Source organism: Vigna umbellata, chromosome 6, assembly GCF_029865625.1.
Source record: "Vigna umbellata cultivar VRB3 chromosome 6, Vumbellata_1.0, whole genome shotgun sequence".
NCBI lineage: Eukaryota > Viridiplantae > Streptophyta > Magnoliopsida > Fabales > Fabaceae > Vigna > Vigna umbellata.
In genome coordinates, this window is record NC_142170.1 from 1,786,873 (window position 1) to 1,805,449 (window position 18,577).

Sequence of the window (18,577 nt, forward strand, 5' to 3'; positions counted from 1 at the left end):
TGTGTTTTTAAAAAATCACTTACTTTTTAAACTTATACCGTGTGACACAATATATTCAAATTTGTCTTTTTGAAAATTTAAATTTATTTACGTGTAGTTTTAATACTTTAAAATTAATTCCTTTAATACAAGTTTATATTTTAAAGAATTATTTTTAAATAATTAATTTATAATTAAAAAAAATAGTCATTGTCATGGTCAAATTATCATTTAAATTTCTTTTTTTTTTTTCAAGATGTTTAATCACGCTACCTTTTTAAGTTGTATCTTAGTATTAGTTTTGCTACTCCATTTAAGTATAAGTTTAAGTGTAGATATATTTTTTATTATCCCTGCAGATTTATCAGGTTCCATTTCATAAATTTTGTTCATTAGTATTACCAGGAGTTATTATTAAGCACGGATTTTAATCATAATTTAATTCAATTTATAATATTAAAATGGAATATATGATAAATTTGCTAAAATATATGTGAAATAAATCAAATCATTATGATTATACATTAAATTAAGTTATTTTATGAATTTAGTTCTCAATCTAATTAAACTCTCCTTCTCTAAGAACATGCAAAATAGAGTATTAGAGTTGATAAGTATTTTAAAATAATGAGACCGAGTATTTTAAAGTTAAAATAAGTCAATAATATAAATAGAATTTCATAAACATGTCTCATTATCTAAAACATTCATCATCTCTTTAGAACTCTTTATTTGAGTTCTCTTTTCCTTCTCTTTACAATTTCTAACTCCTAGATTATCTGTTTGACGATCAGGAAGTGTTTAGGAGATCATAGCAGTGTAATCTTCATCATTATTCGATCAATTTCCTTCTAGAGCAAGTAAGTTCTTATCCATTTTTCCTTTAATTCTTCGGTTAAGACCATGTGCAAGAATCTTTCGTATGTTTCAATTGAGCTTCTTTTTTAGTTCTTTATGAATCTAAGGTTCTAAGGACTCACTTTGATAACAATTCAATGGTTTGTAGGTGTTTCTAGAGTTCCTTGAGCTTGAAGCAAGGTGTTGGAACAATCGGTACCGTTATAGAGTCGCGCAGCGGAATAAAATATTCGGAAAGCGTGTTACGGTCACAAATCAAGTTTAATGGTCCGTTTTAGAAAAACAATTTTCTTAGAGAAAATTTATCAAACAGTTGATATGCGTAAAAGATAAAGAGTGTAGGGAATAGAAAATCACACAAGCAATTTTTATCCTGGTTCGATTCAAAAGAATCTACGTCCAGTCGTTAATCACTATAAATAGTGATTAACCTTTTTCACTAAAAAGTTATTTAACAGATTACAAGAAATAGTGAATAAAGCAGATAAATAAACCTTCCTTCGACGAACGAACCGGAAGAAGAACACTCTGCCAACTCGAAGAGAACCGCTCCGACTATCGACAAACGAAACACGAGCTTCTCCTATTCACGAGACCAGGCAGAGCACCTTGCTAACTCGAAGAGAGCTTGCTCCGACTATCGACACACGACACGCGAGCCTCTCCTGTTCACGAGACCAAGCAAGGGAACTTGAACTATAGCTTCTGAGAACTTCCTCTGACAAACAGTATTCTGCAAGAGCTTCTGTTCAACAACGTTCCCTCCTGATTTCTCCAAATCAAAATATATAGCCAAGTACACTGAATGCCAAAGGACAGCTCCCAACTGCCATGAATAATCGATTATTGTAAGTGATAATCGATTATTCAAGTCCGTTACAGGTTTTCAAAGATGTGATAATCGATTATATGAAGTGATAATCGATTATTCAAGTATGACTTGTGATAATCGATTATTGCTTAATCATAATCGATTATTGCAGGTTAAAAATGCAAGTTTTACAAGGTTTACAAGAATTTCCTACTACATTTAATTTCTACAACTTGCTTTTAACTAATTCTAATATCTTCTTCAACTAAAACTTCTTGTAGCATCATCAAAACAAATTTCTTCAAGATTTACCAATACTCCTTATTGGTAACACAAGGATTGTGCGTGTTTAGAGTTTGGTAGCGTTTATGTGAAGGTAAGAGAAGCTAATGACATTTCTTTGATTTAATTTTACTTTGATATGTATGATTTATGATTGGTAGTAGATTATGTTGACTTGGTTGAAAGGGGAATAACTGCTTTAGTATAAATTGTTATTGAACTTGTAACTAGCTTTTGATGCTTAATGTTGTGAATGATGTTTATGGACTGTGATGATTATGTTTGGACTTGATTTTGGTTATGAATTTCCGTGGTTTTGAATGTTGGTGATGCCAAATTTTGTTGAAATGTTGAGAAGGAAGGATTAGGATGGATTACAGGTCAATTTTGGTCTAAAATGAGGGTTTTAATAGGTTAGTTTTACAAATAATGGTCTAAATGGAGATGTTGTGATTTAAAACTGTTGTATGACTATTTGAGACTTTTTTAGGTGGTAAATTAGCAGAGAATTGGTCTAGAAATGGATGATAGATAATAAGTTACGATTTGAAGAATTTTGGTGTATTTTTGGGTTTTGGAGGGTGAGATTTTGATTTGGAAGGTTGAAGACAAAGTGGAGTGTTTGGGGATTATCCTTGAGTCATATGAGACTTGTTTAGATCCCTAAGTTGCTAAGTTATACATTAGAAAAGGTATAAATGATTTAAGGTCTATGAAATGGAGTTTTAGTTGACATGAGTTGGATTTTCATTGTACAATGAGTTTAAACATGATTGAAGTTGAGGTACATACTCCTAGATAGGTCAATTGTGGCTTAGAACACCAAATGAAACTGGTAGAAGTTGGTAGGAGTGCCTAAGATAAGTCATGTTAGGTTGAAAGGGTGCAAATTATGCAGAATTGATGTTTTATAGAATTATGCAGAGTGGTTGGGCGAGTCAATCGCTCGTTGAACGAGTAATTAGAGTGTTTTGGCAGTGGTTTCAGTGGCTAGGTGAGCCAGCTCGCTGGGCTGGTGGAACTCACTGTTTTTGCTCTCAATAGAGGAGTGAAGGTTGCTCGTTGGGCGAGCCTGTACTCACTGGGCACCCTGATTTTGACTTTGAGCGAGTGGATCTAAGTTTTCTAGGTTGTTTTAATTGCTCTTCTCTACTGGGTTTGGATGTAAATGGTATTATGTGTTATATAAGACTCTATGGTACGGTTTGATATATGTGATGATATGGAATTGAGGTTTATAAGAGTTCTAAAGAGAATTCTTGGTTGTTGTATCAAAGTGTTGTTGATATAAATGTAGGAAGCTTAGTCTTGGGGGTTATCCTGACACTCTAATGATAATTCATTCTCAATTAGAGAGGAGTGATGCATTTTATGAGAGTAATGAGAGGTCTTAGTCTAGGTGCTTCCACTATGGTCTAAGATGCAGTACAGACTAACCTTGTATGTGTGGTATCGTAAAACCCATTAGCAACGAGTGTGTAGAGTAGTAGAGGTCACCAAAAGTGCATGACCCGCCATAGCTCGACATTCATACTATATCCAGATGGTCAGGTCTAGGTTTATAATATGCTTAGGATGATTGTTATGTATGTATAAAAAATATTGTATGATGAATCTTATTAATTTGTGATTGACTATTTTCTTCATTAGCTTACCCTTTTTATGTGTTTCGTTGTTTGTTCGTTCGTGTGTGGTTTATTCTTTTGGTGATGATCATCTGATGGGTGTGAATAGAGGGTGATGATGTCTCTGTAGAGCAAACTTTGGAAGGAGATGTAACAAGCGTTTAGTTTCTTTTAGAACTATTGTTTTGTATATAGTTTAGGTTTAGGAGTTTGTATATAAAGTTTGGTTTTATAGTTATGTTTAGATAACTATAATGAAACATTATAATTCATGCTTGTTAAATGTTCTATTTTATTGATTACGTGATAGTTCCTTTATAATACTAATACTATTTAAATGGGATGTTACACCTTTGATATAGGAAGTTATATAAAATAATAATTATATTTTAAATTATAAAAGTATTAAAAAATATTTTTATTAATATGATTTAGGTTTTAAAAGCATTTATTTTATATTAAATTTTTTTAAATACAAACCATGGTCATATTTGTGATTACGTGTACTTCAACTTTTAAACAAAGCCCAAATGAACTAAATATAAGAATAGTATAAAATTTGATTTTATTTGAATGATGTTTTATTCTAAAATCCTAAAATTTTAATGGAAAAATTAATCTTATAGAAGATTACTTAGTAAACAAAATTCATAAATTATCAAATATCAGGATCTAAATATAATTATAGTCTTCTAAAACACAATAGATATTTTTTTTTAAAATTATGATATACTTTATCACCTAAGGTTTCTATTATTTTAAGTTTTCATTTATCTTTCCAAGCTTCTCTATTACTACTGTCATTTGTCTTTATTTCTACTCATATATATATATATATATATATATATATATATATATATATATATATATATATATATATATATATATATATATATATATATATATATATATATATATACTTATATGATCATTCCATAAAAGAAAATAAACAAACACAAAAAGAAAAATCAAGAATAAGTTAATGTATTAATGTAACATCCCAAAAATACAGTATAAACTATATAATAGAATAATTACATTTACCAATAATTCAGATCAGTCTCACACTAGAGTAGAGCGAACGCTTATGGCCGAACGACCTTACATAAAAGAGTTACAAAATTAACTAAACAAGTTAAGAAAGTTTAACCGAACGGTTTACAAAACTTATACCGAACGATCAAAATAAAATCAGAAGGGGAGGTGATCGAAAGACCACCTTACTATACTAGACTACTAACCGAATGTCCTATTGTTCGGTCTTTACTTCTACCTCTACCAAATTTTCTTCTTCCAGCGCCTCTTCCAGCAGCTCGTCTCCTTCTGCTGACATCCACACGGATGATCATTGCAATGACAAAGACGGACGTACGAAACCAAACAACACAGGAAAAACACAGGGTAAGCTTATGTAATTTAATTCAGTTACAATCATACTATTCATACCATCAACACACAAGATAACTTAGTCATACGTTTCATTCAAAGCCTAATACTAGACTAACTGTCAGGACTGTATGAAATCTGTGTAGCTACGACGTTCGTGCACCCGGGTGATGTAGTAACTGGAATGTTCTCATCAGTTGCCACCCGAGGTTAGTCCTATCTGTCCAAAGTACCCCTAAGGACTAGGACCTCCTGCCGTTCCCACACATGACCTACCCTCCTCTACGTGAGGACGAGTACTCACGGAACATCAGGATGAACCGCCAGCTTAGCATAACCACATTCATACTTTACCAAATTCCAACATTCATTCATGAGTCGTTCCTCCCCGGAACGCTCGTTCACAATCCACAACATTTCATCCATCTCATATTCTCTTCATCTTTCATTATCCATCATTTTAATTTCATCTTTGTTCACCGATTTTAAGGACATCAAATACCGAACATTCAGTCCTCACTCAGAACGAGGATGAACACTTGAAACGAGACAGAGAAGTCTCCCGTTCCATAATAGAATAAGACCGAGAGGGTTACTGTCAGATTGAGAAAGAAACCGAGTACAATTATATAACATATGAACGAACGTTACTTACAACATGAATCAGTTAAATGAACTGACTCTCGTGAGCTCAAACCAACACTCAAAGAACATGTCAAGTACTGAGGCTCCAGACCGGAACCAATGAATGTAGACACGTCAAGACGTTTAAAGAACCATACTTAGAAGAATTCATATACGGAAACCTAATGCCAGTCAATGACCGAACACGGTAGAGGGAAATTCTACGGAAGTTGGCCGAACGCTATTTCATCAAGATAGATCAAACCATAAACGAGTACAAGCGCTTGGTATAAGACCGAGCACTACTCATTTCGAGAGCTTGGTGTGAGACCGAGCTCTACTAAACGTATAATAGAAAGATTAATAAATATAATAAGATAATATTGGGATTGTGTTTAAAAATAACTAAAATATACAAATACATATATTTACAAAATTTAAGTTTATCACCGAATACTCAGATGCAGCTACGCTTGGCCGAACGCTCAAGCATAGTTGTCAGCACCTAATTTCGTCCGGATTGATTTTAATAGATTTATTTTATTTTGATTTTACTTTATTTTATGTTATTTTCTTTCATTTTTATTTTTTTATTTATATTTTAATTTTACCTTCTTATTTATTTATTTATTTATTTTATTATTATTATTATTATTATTATATATATATATATATATGTGTGTGTGTGTGTGTGTGTATATATATATTAGTTATTTAATTTTATTTGAAAATGAAAAAAAGAAGAAAAAGGAAAAGAAAAAAGAAAAAACAAGGTCAACCCCTTCCTTTATCATAAAACAGCAGTATGCATTCAGAAAAAGCAAGGAAGCAGCGTTTGACAGAAAGCAATGCTTAAAATGGACGTTCACAATGGCAATAGCAAAAGGCAGACCCCTCTTCCTATAATTCTCTATTGAGGACTAGAAATATACATCCAAAAGAGAAGGTTTTTTTTCTGAAAGCGAGCTTCTGCCAGATACAGTGAACATGAAGAAAAGAAAAAAACAAAAGGGAAATCCCACGCCAGAAGATATCCCAGAGCGCGCAGGATGCAGGGCAGAGAGGAGTTTGGGGGTTTGGCTTTTTGAAAAGAGTTTTCATCATAGTCATTAAAGAGAGATCAGAGGGGAGACTGGGGGAGATAATCACACTGGGGGGATCACTCATCACCATCAGACGAGAGAACAAGAGACTAAAGAGAAAAGAGGAGAACCGGAAGAGAAGAAGGGACGGTGAACCTAGCTACCCAGTTAACTTTATTTTTCGGCATTTAGGAGAGGAAAGGGAATTAGAACCCAAGAAGAAAGGCACCTTCAAGCTGCGAAGGTAAGTCTTCATATACCTAAGCTCTTCGGTCATTCTCCTCGTGGGTATGCTTTCTTTTTGCGTGCTGAGATATGAATGATCATATGGTTCTGAGAGATGAATGACTATATGATTATGTTTGCTTGCTTGTTTTTTCCTCTGTTAATCGAAACTGCACCCAAAATGCAGTTCCAGTGCCTGCAATTTTCATCTATTTAGCTAATAATAAAAGATAGGTATGCATTTTCCTCACATCACAGAGCCTGTCTCTGCATGGTGACAATAGAGACTCCAACCTTTGTCCCCTTCCCTCACCAGCCACCATCATCCGTTTGGATTTTCCATACTACGTTTACCCGTAAACGCCTCGACAAATACAACCCATCGTCCACTACACCTATCATCGCTCAAAATCACAATTGATGCCCCATTCACTCGTCGGATGCCCCTTTCACTGTCCCGATTCACCCATGGCCATGTTTTGACGCTCAGGGCTACTACCAACACCCTTCCAATCACCCTTTTTATGAATCTGTTTCTCAACTTTGCTCATCAGTTTCTCATAATCTAATCAACACACAAAGATTCCCGTATCCATTTACTTGCACCTAAAAAGCTTCAAAAGTAAACAGGAACATCCAGGAACATCCAGGTAGAAAACAAAGAATGAATAAACCAAATCTTAAACCAATCAGTAATTAAAAAAGAAAAAAGAAGAAGATTGGAAGGAGGAGAGTGATGACGTGGCGGCTTGCGGTGGTTGGCCTCACTGGGGGTGGTGTCGGCCTGGCACGGAGGCGCGAGAGTCCCTCTCTCGCACGCGAAGAGGTGGAGAAGAGAAGAAGCTGATCGGAGCTTGGGCCGACACGGACTCTGGCGGTGCGCGACGCCACGGAGGAGTAAGCAGTGGTGTGGACTGGAACAGAGGCTGGGTCGCGGCGGCCAGTTAGACAGACGCGGCGGTGAGCCTGCGGAGAGAGTAAGAGACCTTGGGTCTCCGGAGAGAGGGTGAGCTGAGGGATTGAGCTTACGGGAGAGTGTTGGATCTGAGTGGGTGAGGAAGGGAAGGGAAGATGCAGAACCCCTAGGGGATTCTAGGTTAGAAACCACCCGGGTGGGCCAAGCCCAGAAATAAACGCACGTTGTTTAGCCCTTTTTGAACGTTCGTCATCTGCCTCCTCTCCAAACGTCCGTCCGACCACTTCTTGGACGGACAGTTTGGTGACCATTTCCCCTACGTCCGCTCGTCATTCCCCCCAACGAGCGTTCGTCATCCACCCTCCTGTACTCAACGTCCGTTCTTCATCTCCCACAACGTCCGTTCGTCATCTCCCAAACGAGCGCTCGTCATTCAGCCTACTTTCCCAACGAACGCTCATCCCCAACGAGCGCTCGTCATTCGGCCCCATTTCCCAGCGTCCGTTCATCATCTTTCAAATGAGCGCTTGTCATTCAACCTCCTTTCCCAGCGTCCGCTCGTCATACCACCAACGAGCGCTCGTCGTTCTGCCTCCGTTTCTCAGCGTCCGTTCGTCATATCATCCGATGAACGCTCGTACGTTCGTCATATCACCCAACGAACGCTCGTCATCCAGGCTATTATTCTCAACGAACGATCGTTAATCTCCCCAAACGAACGCTCGTCATTCGGCCTCTATTTCCCAGCGTCCGCTCGCAATCTCGCCATCGAGCCTCTATTTCTCAACGTACGTTCGTCAGCACTCCCCAAACGAACGCTCGTCATTCAGCCTCCCTTCTCAACGTACGTTCGTCAACTCTCCCAAACGAGCGCTCGTTATTCTGAATCCTCTCCCAACGTACGGCCACTTCTACGGAGGCCCCTATTTTTTTGCTTTATTCTTATTTACTTATTTGTTTTTTTATTTTTTGTTTATCTTATTTCATTTGTTTTATTTATTTATTTATTTTATTTTTATTTTATTTTTATTTTTATTGTCTTATTTTATTTTATTTTGTTCTATCTATTTATTCTAGATATCTATTTATCCTAAAAATATATATTCAATAATGCAATATTTATAGTTTAAGTAAAAGAATTTACGAAAATACGTTTTGAAGTTAAGCACACGTGTGACCGTTCGCGTCGTCCTTGTGCTAAAAACCTTTTCTTCTTTCTTATAAATTACAAAAATACGTTTTGAAGGTTAAGCACACGTGTGACCGCTCGCGTCGTCCTTCTGCTAAAAGAAACCTTTTCTTCTTTCTTATAAATTACAAAAATACGTTTTGAAGGTTAAGCACACGTGTGACCGTTCGCGTCGTCCTTGTGCTAAAAACCTTTTCTTCTTTCTTTTAAATTACAAAAATACGTTTTGAAGGTTAAGCACACGTGTGACCGCTCGCGTCGTCCTTGTGCTAAAAGAAACCTTTTCTTCTTTCTTATAAATTACAAAAATACGTTTTGAAGGTTAAGCACACGTGTGACCGCTCGCGTCGTCCTTGTGCTAAAAGAAACCTTTTCTTCTTTCTTAAGTAAAGTATAAAAATAATTTTGAAGGTTAAGCACACGTGTGACCGCTCGCGTCGTCCTTGTGCTAAAAATCTTTTCTTCTTTCTTAAATAAAATTACAAAAATATTTTAAAGGTTGAGCACACGTGTGATCGCACGCATCGTCCTTGTGCTAAATACCTTTTCCGTTTATTTTATAAAAATATCAAAAAATATAAAATTGTCCAAAACTAAAAACATCAACAATTTCAAACAACAAATAGTATCTCGTCAGAACTACGTGATCCTTGATTCTCCATCAAAAGTGGAGATACGTAGGAGCAAGGTTAGCCCTTGTCAGGTTCACTTCCCAAAAATCCAAAATCATTTCAAAACAAATTTTCAAACAATTTCCAAACAAATTTCTCAAACAGTTTCAAAAAGAACTACGTAACCCTGATTTCTCATTTTGAATGAGAATACGTAGGAGCAAGGTCAATCCTTGTCGGGCCCAAAAAAACTAAAAAATATATTTTGTTTATTTATAATTTTATTTTAGGGGATAGTTAAACATTTTGAAAACCACATCATATTCGTGCATTTAGTTAAAGGTACTGCCTTAAGGCAGGCGTTGTAGGGTGTTAATACCTTCCCTACACGTAACCGACTCCCGAACCTAGAATCTGGTTCTTGTAGACCACGCTTTATCATTTTATGGTTTTTCCGTAGTTTTCCATAATAAACTATGGTGGCGACTCCAAATCTCTTTTCGAAACTCGTTTCTTTTTGGATCGTCGTCCCGTCGCGATTCCGGTTGCGACAGATGGCGACTCCACTAGGGATGTCTTAGAGAGTCAAGTCGTTTAATTAGATATGCGAATTTGATGTGGTTTTACTTTATGTTTTCCTTTCCTTCTTCTTTATCTATGCTTGATATTTATGATAATTGCATGTGAGTTGTTTTGCTTATTCTTTGAAAAATCGTTCTATTTTGAACCCTAGGGTAGAAAACATGTTTATACCTGCCTGGGATTTTTCTGGTTGTTTTGCAGGTGAGGGTTTGGGTAGGCATTGCATTCTCCCTTGACACACACTTTATGCATATCATGAGTGGGACCCTATACCCGGGTCTGAGTGCAACTTAGAATTAAAGGGGTTGTGTAGCGGTGTCACTCTGGGATGTACTTCCTGTTTGGCTATCGTGAGAACCCCAACTAGAGTCTGTTCTCTTCATTTGTGTCTCCACATCTAGTTGATTACTCTGACTGTTGTGGAGAAGCAATGAAAAGGGCCATAGCTCTAGTGACCATCGACCTTTAGGTTCAGAGAGCCATCCTTGTGAGGTTGCATGTACTTGACTTTCAATCTGAAGCGCTGAACCTTTATTAGGGCACAAAGGGAGAAATGTGCATTCCTGTAACCCTCACTCTGTTTGTTCTTTTTTTGAAAATAATGACTTTGCATTCTCATACCATGCACACATTTTTGTTAGTCATGTTGTTTTACTTCACTATATTTTCATGCATCATGTTCATTCGTCATTTGGTAACATGCTGGTTTTAGGGGGAAATCACAGGCATTCGCTTGATCTCGTACAAGATGGAAGTTGATGCAAGATCTGGTGCTACACAATAGACCAACTCTGCCATGTTAAGAAAAAAATCTCGCCTGAGGACTCATAGTGGGAACTTGACAGGGTTGATAGACTTAGGCAAAAGGTTAAAGACCATAAAGAGAGAAAACTTCAAGAAGAAGTATGGGAATCTGTTGGATTTAATGGAGGTAGAAGTACATTTGCTTGCTATCACAGCCCTGGCACAGTATTACGACTCTCCGCTAAGATGCTTCACCTTTCAAGATTTTCAACTGGCGCCAACTATAGAGGAGTTTGAGCACATCCTAGGATTGCCGCTAGAGGGTACCACTCCGTATCAACACTTGGAGCATCACGCCTCCATCCCTACCATCGCCGCCATAATGAAGGTACATCCCAAGGAACTTGAAGACAAGTTGGTAACTAGGAATCAAGTGCGCGGACTGACGCAAGGATATTTGGAACAGTACTTGCACCATCTAGCTGATGGGGAAGAGTGGGAGACTTTTATGGACGTGTTAGCCCTTACCGTGTATGGCGTCATGTTGTTTCCCAAAGTAGAGGACTTTGTGGATTATGCCGCGATAGATGTCTTCGTGGCAAGAAAGACAAGATCAGAAAACCCTGTGACAGCAGTCCTCGCAGATGTTTATGGGACCATGAGTTTTTGCCATGAAAGAAAGGGGAAGAAAATTCTTTGTTGTTTGCCGGCACTGTATGAGTGGATGACCGCGCGCGTATGTAAGGGGGCGGTTAGTGCCAGGTGTCTATCGGGAGATCCTTCACACCAAGGGCCCAAGGACAAAGGAGGAAACGAGTGGGCCCAATTCTTTGCTGGCTTGAATGGTGGAAAAGTAAAGTGGCGTCTTCCTTGGCTTGGGACTAAGCCCTCCATCCATCATTGTGGCAACTTTCCCAATGTACCCCTCATAGGTACTCGATATTGCATCAATTATAACCCTGTCTTGGTTCAAAGGCAATTCGGAAATCCCATGAAGGGGGCACCTTCACCGGACTACCTTACAACATTGTTCGTCTATTATGAGGATGGGCACCTCACCGAAACGTTGAGGAAAGTTAGAAGTGCTCGGGAAAACGTTATGCGAGCTGAAAAGGATTTAAGGATGGGAGTGGTGGACGGCAAAGTTAGTTATCATACCTGGATCCTGGAAAGGGTAAAGGAAGTCAAACTGCCTTTCAAGCCAATCAGCGATCAGCCGGTTAATGAAGGGTCCTCCCAAGACCTAGAGAGCGAAGAGGTGAAGGGGTTGAAAATAGAGATGGAAAAACTGAGGGAGAAGAATGCTAGGTTGAGAAAGGAATTACAAGCTGTGCGCAAGGATTTCGTTGATATGAGGAATGATAAAGAAGAAAAAGCACGGGCCTATGAAGAAATTGTCAGAAGTCAGAAAGCCGAAAGAGATTATACATTCCGACTGAAAAAAGATCTTGCAGCTGCAAGCAAGGAGCTCGCCATGAGAGTGAAGGAGAAGAATGCGGCGTTAGAAGAGGGATAACAGGGGAAGCACCTCTACGGAGAAGCGCAGGTTCAGGTAGAAAAAGCGGGGCACGAGATGAAAGAAATGACCGTGTCTTTTGAGTCAGATATGAGCCAGGAGCGTTGGAAGCTAGCAGAAGCAGAAGAAGAGCATCGAACCATGATAAAACAAATGGAGGAGTACATTGAGGAGCAAGAGGAAAGGTGGAGGTCGACGGAGTTCGAAGAAAGGCATCAGGCTTTGGTAAAGCGAATGGAGGATCACATCGCCGAGCAAGAAGTGGTTGTGAGACATTGGAAGGAAAGTTTCTCCCAATTGGCAGCCTTGGCAAACGAATCAATTGAAGACATCCCCAAGATGGTGTTGGACGCCGAAGCGAGTATTCATTTTTATAGCCCGCCGGAAGAGATAAAACTTTTTATTAATCATTGTAAATGGTTGGTAGGCGAGATGAAATCCTTTATCGCTCGAGCTCGAGCGTGATGTATTTTGAGATCCTTGTGTCTCGTTTTCTTTATGCAATGTATTGAACTGAGTATTTTAATGAAAGATATGGAAGGTTTGTCTGGTATCAACTTGTATTGATTTCCATCAGTAATGTCATCGTGATCTTGTGATTTCCACCTGTTACCAACATGCATCATGTTTTCTTTATTTCGTTCTCATCTAATTTAAAGTTAATCAAATAATAAAACAGTACAAGTGAGGAAAACAACGGCCAATTTTCCGCGACATCCCTACAGGACTCGAGCCAATTCAAGGATCATGGAAAGCTGGGAGGAGTCGCAAGAATCCATCAAAGCCGAAGTTAGCCAATTGAAAGACCAGGTTGGCCAGATCTTGGCTGCCCTTGAATCCTTGAAGACTACTGCAGAGTCTTCGTCTGCACAGATCGGAGGAAATGCCCATTTTTATCCCCCGTTGTTGAACACCGCCAGCCAATCGATACCTTTCCCGCCATATGGGTTACCCCCAGGTTACACTCCTCCCGTAGGAGAGTACTTAGAAACAGAGCATGCATCTTTCTCCTTTCCCACAACTGCCAATGTACCGCCAATCGGCACTCAGGGACCCGTCTCCGTGTCAGCTCCCATGGTGAGTGCACGGGTGAACGAAACAAACACAGTTGAAGGAACACGAGTAACTGCAATGCCGTACGTGGTCGCTAATCATGAATCTTCAGCTAGGGCCGCATCGCAAACCGCAGTGCATGGGGGAACCAGTGACCTTGAAGGAGCTAAAGGCAGGCTGGAGATTCTTGAGGAAAGATTGAGGGCCATTGAAGGGGTGGAAAGCTACGGCTTTGGAGATGTTGCAAGACTAAGCTTGGCCCCTCGTGTGAAAATACCGCATAAGTTCAAGGCGCCGGAGTTTGAGAAGTACAAGGGTAGTACATGCCCTAAAAGCCATCTGACCATGTATTGTAGAAAGATGGTTGCGTACGCCTATGATGACCCGCTACTCATCCACATTTTCCAAGACAGTTTGGCTGGGATGGCGTTAAACTGGTATACCCATTTAGAGCCCTCTAGAATTCGTTGTTGGGCGGATCTAGCTGACGCTTTTGTGAAACAATACGTATACAACACGCATGTTGCACCGGACCGTCTGCAGTTGCAAAATATGGGGAAGAGAGACAATGAAACTTTCAAGGAATATGCCCAACGGTGGAGAGAATTGGCCGCGCAAGTTGAGCCACCTTTGTTTGACAGAGAGATGGTGGCAATGTTTGTAAATACTCTTCAGCCGTCGTTTTATGAACGTATGGTGGGGAATGTGTCCGTCAATTTCGCGGATGTCATCATAATTGGCGAAAGGATAGAAATTGGGCTGAAAAACGGGAAAATTGTGTATGGCCCGCCCGCAGCTACAAACTACAAAAAACCCGGTTTCAATCCGGGAAAGAAGAAGGAAGGGGAGGTGCATGCAGCCTCGATAATGCCTGCGTGGAGAGGTCAGGCTCCCACTCATAGTTATCGACCATACTTAGGCCAACCCCCCTATGCAGCTAACGCCTCGTTCGATCATCAAACTAGGCCACAACAACAACAAGGGTATTATCAACCACCGCGAGTCCCAACTGAAGCGTGGAGGGCCGGGGCAAACGCGGGTCCAAATATCAATGCGGGTCAAAACACCAACCCGAGAAGGAATCATTTTGTTAATTTCACCCCCATCCCTATGACTTACACGGAGTTGTTGCCTCAACTCGTAAAAAAGGGTTTGGTTGCCATTTGCCCGATGAAGCCTGTGCAGCCTCCATACCCAAGGGGTTATGATGCAGATGCCAAGTGTAATTACCATGGAGGAGGCATTGGTCACTCAATTGAGCGGTGTGTGACTTTCAAGTATAAGGTACAGGCCCTAATCGACTCTGGGTGGCTAAAGTTTCAAGAAGATAAGCCTAGCATTGAAGATAACCCATTGTCCGGACATGGAAGTACCTCGACGAACGCCATCGAGGCCGAAAAACATGAGTTGATAAGGGATGTGAGTGAAATCCAGAGTTCTAGGAGGTTTATTTTCAAGACGTTGTTGAAAGTAGGCCTAATAAAAGGTGATTATGATATGGATACATCATGTGCACTTCATCCAGATGCTGGGCACTCTATTGAAGAGTGTGTTGAATTAGAAGATATTCTACAAGACCTGCTTGACAGAAGTTTGATGCAAGTATGTCGCGAGGATAAGAGGGAAGAGGTGTTTGCACAAACTGGTGGGGAATCTGACGTAACTCTACCAGAACCGTTGGTGATCCGTTTCACTAGAACCACTCCTGCACCGATGATTGAAGAAAAACCGTCTGTGGTTATCTGTGTCCCATCCCCCTTTCCTTACAAAAATGAGAAAGCTGTCCCTTGGAGATATGGGGCATTTACGTTAGGAGAAGGAAAGGGTGCAGACCTGGCCATTGAAAACATATCAGGCATCGGGGGAATGACGAGAAGTGGTCGAATCTTTACACCACCAGAGCTGACAAGAGAGGGAGCCAACAATAAGGAAGCAACAATGGCCGCAAAAGCTAAGGAGTTCTTGAAAGGGAAGGGTGTACAAGAAAAAGAGACCCCTGACGAAGGAGAAAAGAGAGAGATATCCGAAGAAGAGGCTTGCGAGTTTTTAAAGTTCATACAACAGAGCGAGTACAAGGTGGTGGAACAGCTAAACCGCATGCCTGCTCGGATCTCCTTGCTAGAACTGCTCATGCATTCCGCATCTCACAGAAAGTTGTTAATGAAGATACTTAGTGAGGCCCATGTGGAGCAAGGTATTTCTCTGAACAAGTTTGAGGGCATTGTTGGCAATATCGTTGCTAATAATTACCTCACCTTTACTGATGAGGAGATACCTACTGAAGGCAGAGGGCATAACAAGGCTCTTCATGTCTCTGTGAAATGCCTGGATCACGTCATAGCGCGTGTCTTGGTGGACAATGGCTCCTCTTTGAACGTCATGCCAAAGGCCACATTGGAGAAGCTACCCTGTGATGGAATGCATATGAGGCCAAGCTCAATGATTGTGAGGGCCTTCGACGACAGCAAGAGAGAAGTGATGGGAGAAGTGGAATTGTCAGTCCAAGTCGGTCCGTGCATTTTTCAAGTGACATTCCAAGTCATGGACATCCTCCCAGCCTATAGTTGTCTGTTGGGTCGCCCATGGATCCACTCTGCGGGACTCGTGCCTTCTACACTACACCAGAAGCTGAAGTATGTCATGGGAGACAAGTTGGTGATAGTATTAGGAGAGGAGGATCTCCTTGTGAGTGGGCCATCATCCGCACGCTATATTGAGGCAGCTGAGGAAGCTCTCGAGATAGCTTTCCAATCCTTAGAGATTGTAGGAAATGCCTACGTGGAGCTGATGGACAAATTTATGAACACCAAATTATGATGTCACAAACTTGTTTTCAATCGGCAAGTATGACCGAATCGTTCAAGTAATAAAACTTGGTAAGACCAAGTATCGTTCTTCCCAAAGGACTCACGGCCTAGTTTAGTTATGTGATTTCTTAATTAACTAAGACTTACAAACAAATTAATTGGGGTTTAAAATGCAAGACAGAAAATAAACATGTATGCAAGAATTATGATCAATGGCAAAAAACAAAAGATAAACACTTTCAATGAAATTTATGTATGGATATGTTGTTGGGGTTCAATTTCATCTTATCCACTCTCATATATTTTAGGAATTCAACGATCAAATCACCATTGTTAATGCCACTCTCTAATGTACCTTTCCAGAAGGCTTCTCCCTAATCACGAGTTCATACAATTCCTAGCATTCCTAATGATTAGTTCATAAGTTCAGGAGCTTAACGACAACCAATATAAAATTGGGAGAAATTCCCCGGATCTAGACTTCCCCGTACGTTCCCGTATCGACAAAACCAATAATCATGCATCGAATGAGTTAAACCATGCAAGCATTAAACAAAGAGGAAAAACCCTAACTAATGATGAAAGAAAGCATAAGTCTTAATTAAAAGATGTAAACACAGATTCCATATATGAGAGTTTCACAAGACTACATTGATTCCCCAACAAACATAAAGAGGTTAGTTCACCATATTAATGGTGAACCTAAATGAATTACAATGAAAGAATGAAAGAATAAACCTTAAAAAGGTGAAGCGGAAGCCTCAGCATCCAAGATCCTCCTTCAAAGGGGTGGTAGAGAGAGTGTTTGCCTCGTTCCAGCCAGAGATACCTAACCCTAGGAAACCCTAAAGCTTATGTACCATTCGTAAATTACAAAAAGTCAAGTCCAAGCCCATTAAAGTTCTGCTCAGCGGTAAACTACCGCTCAGCGGTGATTGCGTGACTTGTTTTCTCCCCTCAGCGGCCATTTTGCCCCTCAGCGGATCTCCCGTGACTTCCAGAGTACCGCTCAGCGGTAAAATACCGCTCAGCGGTGAGTGCGTGACTTGTTTTCTCCCCTCAGCGGCCAATTTGCCCCTCAGCGGACCTCCCGCAAACTCCTGAGTGCCGCTCAGCGGTAAACTGCCGCTGAGCGGTGACTTCGGCTTCTCCTTTTGCACTTTTTGTTGTCTTTTCTGATTTCATCTCTCTCCTTCTTCACTTCTTTTACCAAATTCACCTTAAAACCTGCACAAAAACACTGAAATCAAGCATAAACCTGTCCAACTCTCTTATTTCTAAAAATATACAGAAAAACATGATTTCAAGCTAATTTCTAAGTGTGAAGGTTGCTTTTAGTGTCAATTTTAATCATGAAAATAACAGTTTTTCAACTGTTATCAGGAGCCGTTCCCAGTAAACCCGCATTTGTCGCGCGCTTCTATTATGATGGCCAAAGTCTTGCTGAAAGAAGGTTATACGCATGGTAAAGGTTTAGGCAAGCATGGGCAGGGGCGAGCTTTCCCTCTGGAGGTCGTTGAGAATAAGAACAGATATGGCCTGGGGTACAAGCCCACCAAAGAGGACAGGAAAAGGCTGATAGAAGAAAGGAGAGAGCGCAGTTTGGCTCGGATGGAGAGACGGGAGCCAAAGGCGAGGAAGATTCGCATTTGGGATATCAAGGAGAGTTTTCGCAGTGCTGGATGGGTGAACACTAGCCATGTAGCGGTTGTGGGAGAGGAAGCTGGATCTGGAAGCTAAACTTCGTGTGGGCTTGCTCCCCAGACGCGCGGCTTAGCAATTGGGAGACTTTGGATTTACCCGTGATGTTTAATTCAAATGAAATGTAATATATTAATTGATCCTATTGCTTTACCCGGAGCTTTAGGATTCATGACTTACGGGTTGACGCTTTTATTTTACTTTCGGTGTGATATTTGAATCGTGTTTGTTCTCGTTTCTATCATCATTTAGCCTTCTGCATCGTTTTTCTTATTTATTTATTCTTTTTTCGAAAACTTAAATAATGCAGATATGACGATGAATGTTTTGAAAATAACAATGTTGATATCCCTAATTTGGCGTATCCTGTCGATGATACGGAAGATGATTATGAAGATGGTTCGGAACCCTCTCCAGAACTAATGAGATTAGTGGAACAAGAGTCTAAAGAAATAAAACCCTATCAGGAAGATGTCGAAATACTCAACTTGGGTGAGAAAGACGAGATAAAAGAAGTCAAGATCGGCATAACCATGAAAGAGGAAGTAAGAGAAAGGTTGCGTGTCCTATTGAAGGAATTTAAGGA

General features: G+C 39.8%; 2 protein-coding genes across 2 annotated transcripts; both read left to right on the plus strand.

Moving 5' to 3' along the window:
- Positions 1-10,966: 10,966 nt before the first annotated feature.
- LOC148196558 (uncharacterized) lies at positions 10,967-12,430 on the plus strand. Its single transcript, XM_088092867.1, has 2 exons — positions 10,967-11,560; positions 11,660-12,430. The coding sequence occupies exons 1-2, from the start codon at positions 10,967-10,969 to the stop codon at positions 12,428-12,430; spliced, it is 1,365 nt and encodes a 454-aa protein (XP_087948993.1).
- Positions 12,431-12,571: 141 nt separating this feature from the next.
- Positions 12,572-18,030, plus strand: LOC148196559 (uncharacterized). The gene is made up of 4 exons (XM_088092868.1): positions 12,572-12,791; positions 13,110-15,677; positions 15,768-16,246; positions 17,674-18,030. Exons 1-4 carry the CDS (start codon positions 12,572-12,574, stop codon positions 18,028-18,030), a joined length of 3,624 nt encoding a protein of 1,207 aa, XP_087948994.1.
- Positions 18,031-18,577: the final 547 nt, after the last annotated feature.

Bases quoted from the DNA above. Each gene is read 5' to 3' on its own strand.
- LOC148196558 (XM_088092867.1), top strand. From the start codon at position 10,967: ATGTTAAGAAAAAAATCTCGCCTGAGGACTCATAGTGGGAACTTGACA. The intron at 11,561-11,659 runs GTTTATGGGACC...CGCGTATGTAAG, and splicing joins TGACAGCAGTCCTCGCAGAT to GGGGCGGTTAGTGCCAGGTG.
- LOC148196559 (XM_088092868.1), top strand. From the start codon at position 12,572: ATGATAAAACAAATGGAGGAGTACATTGAGGAGCAAGAGGAAAGGTGG. The intron at 15,678-15,767 runs GTATTTCTCTGA...TACCTACTGAAG, and splicing joins TGAGGCCCATGTGGAGCAAG to GCAGAGGGCATAACAAGGCT. The intron at 16,247-17,673 runs GTAGGAAATGCC...AACTGTTATCAG, and splicing joins CTTTCCAATCCTTAGAGATT to GAGCCGTTCCCAGTAAACCC.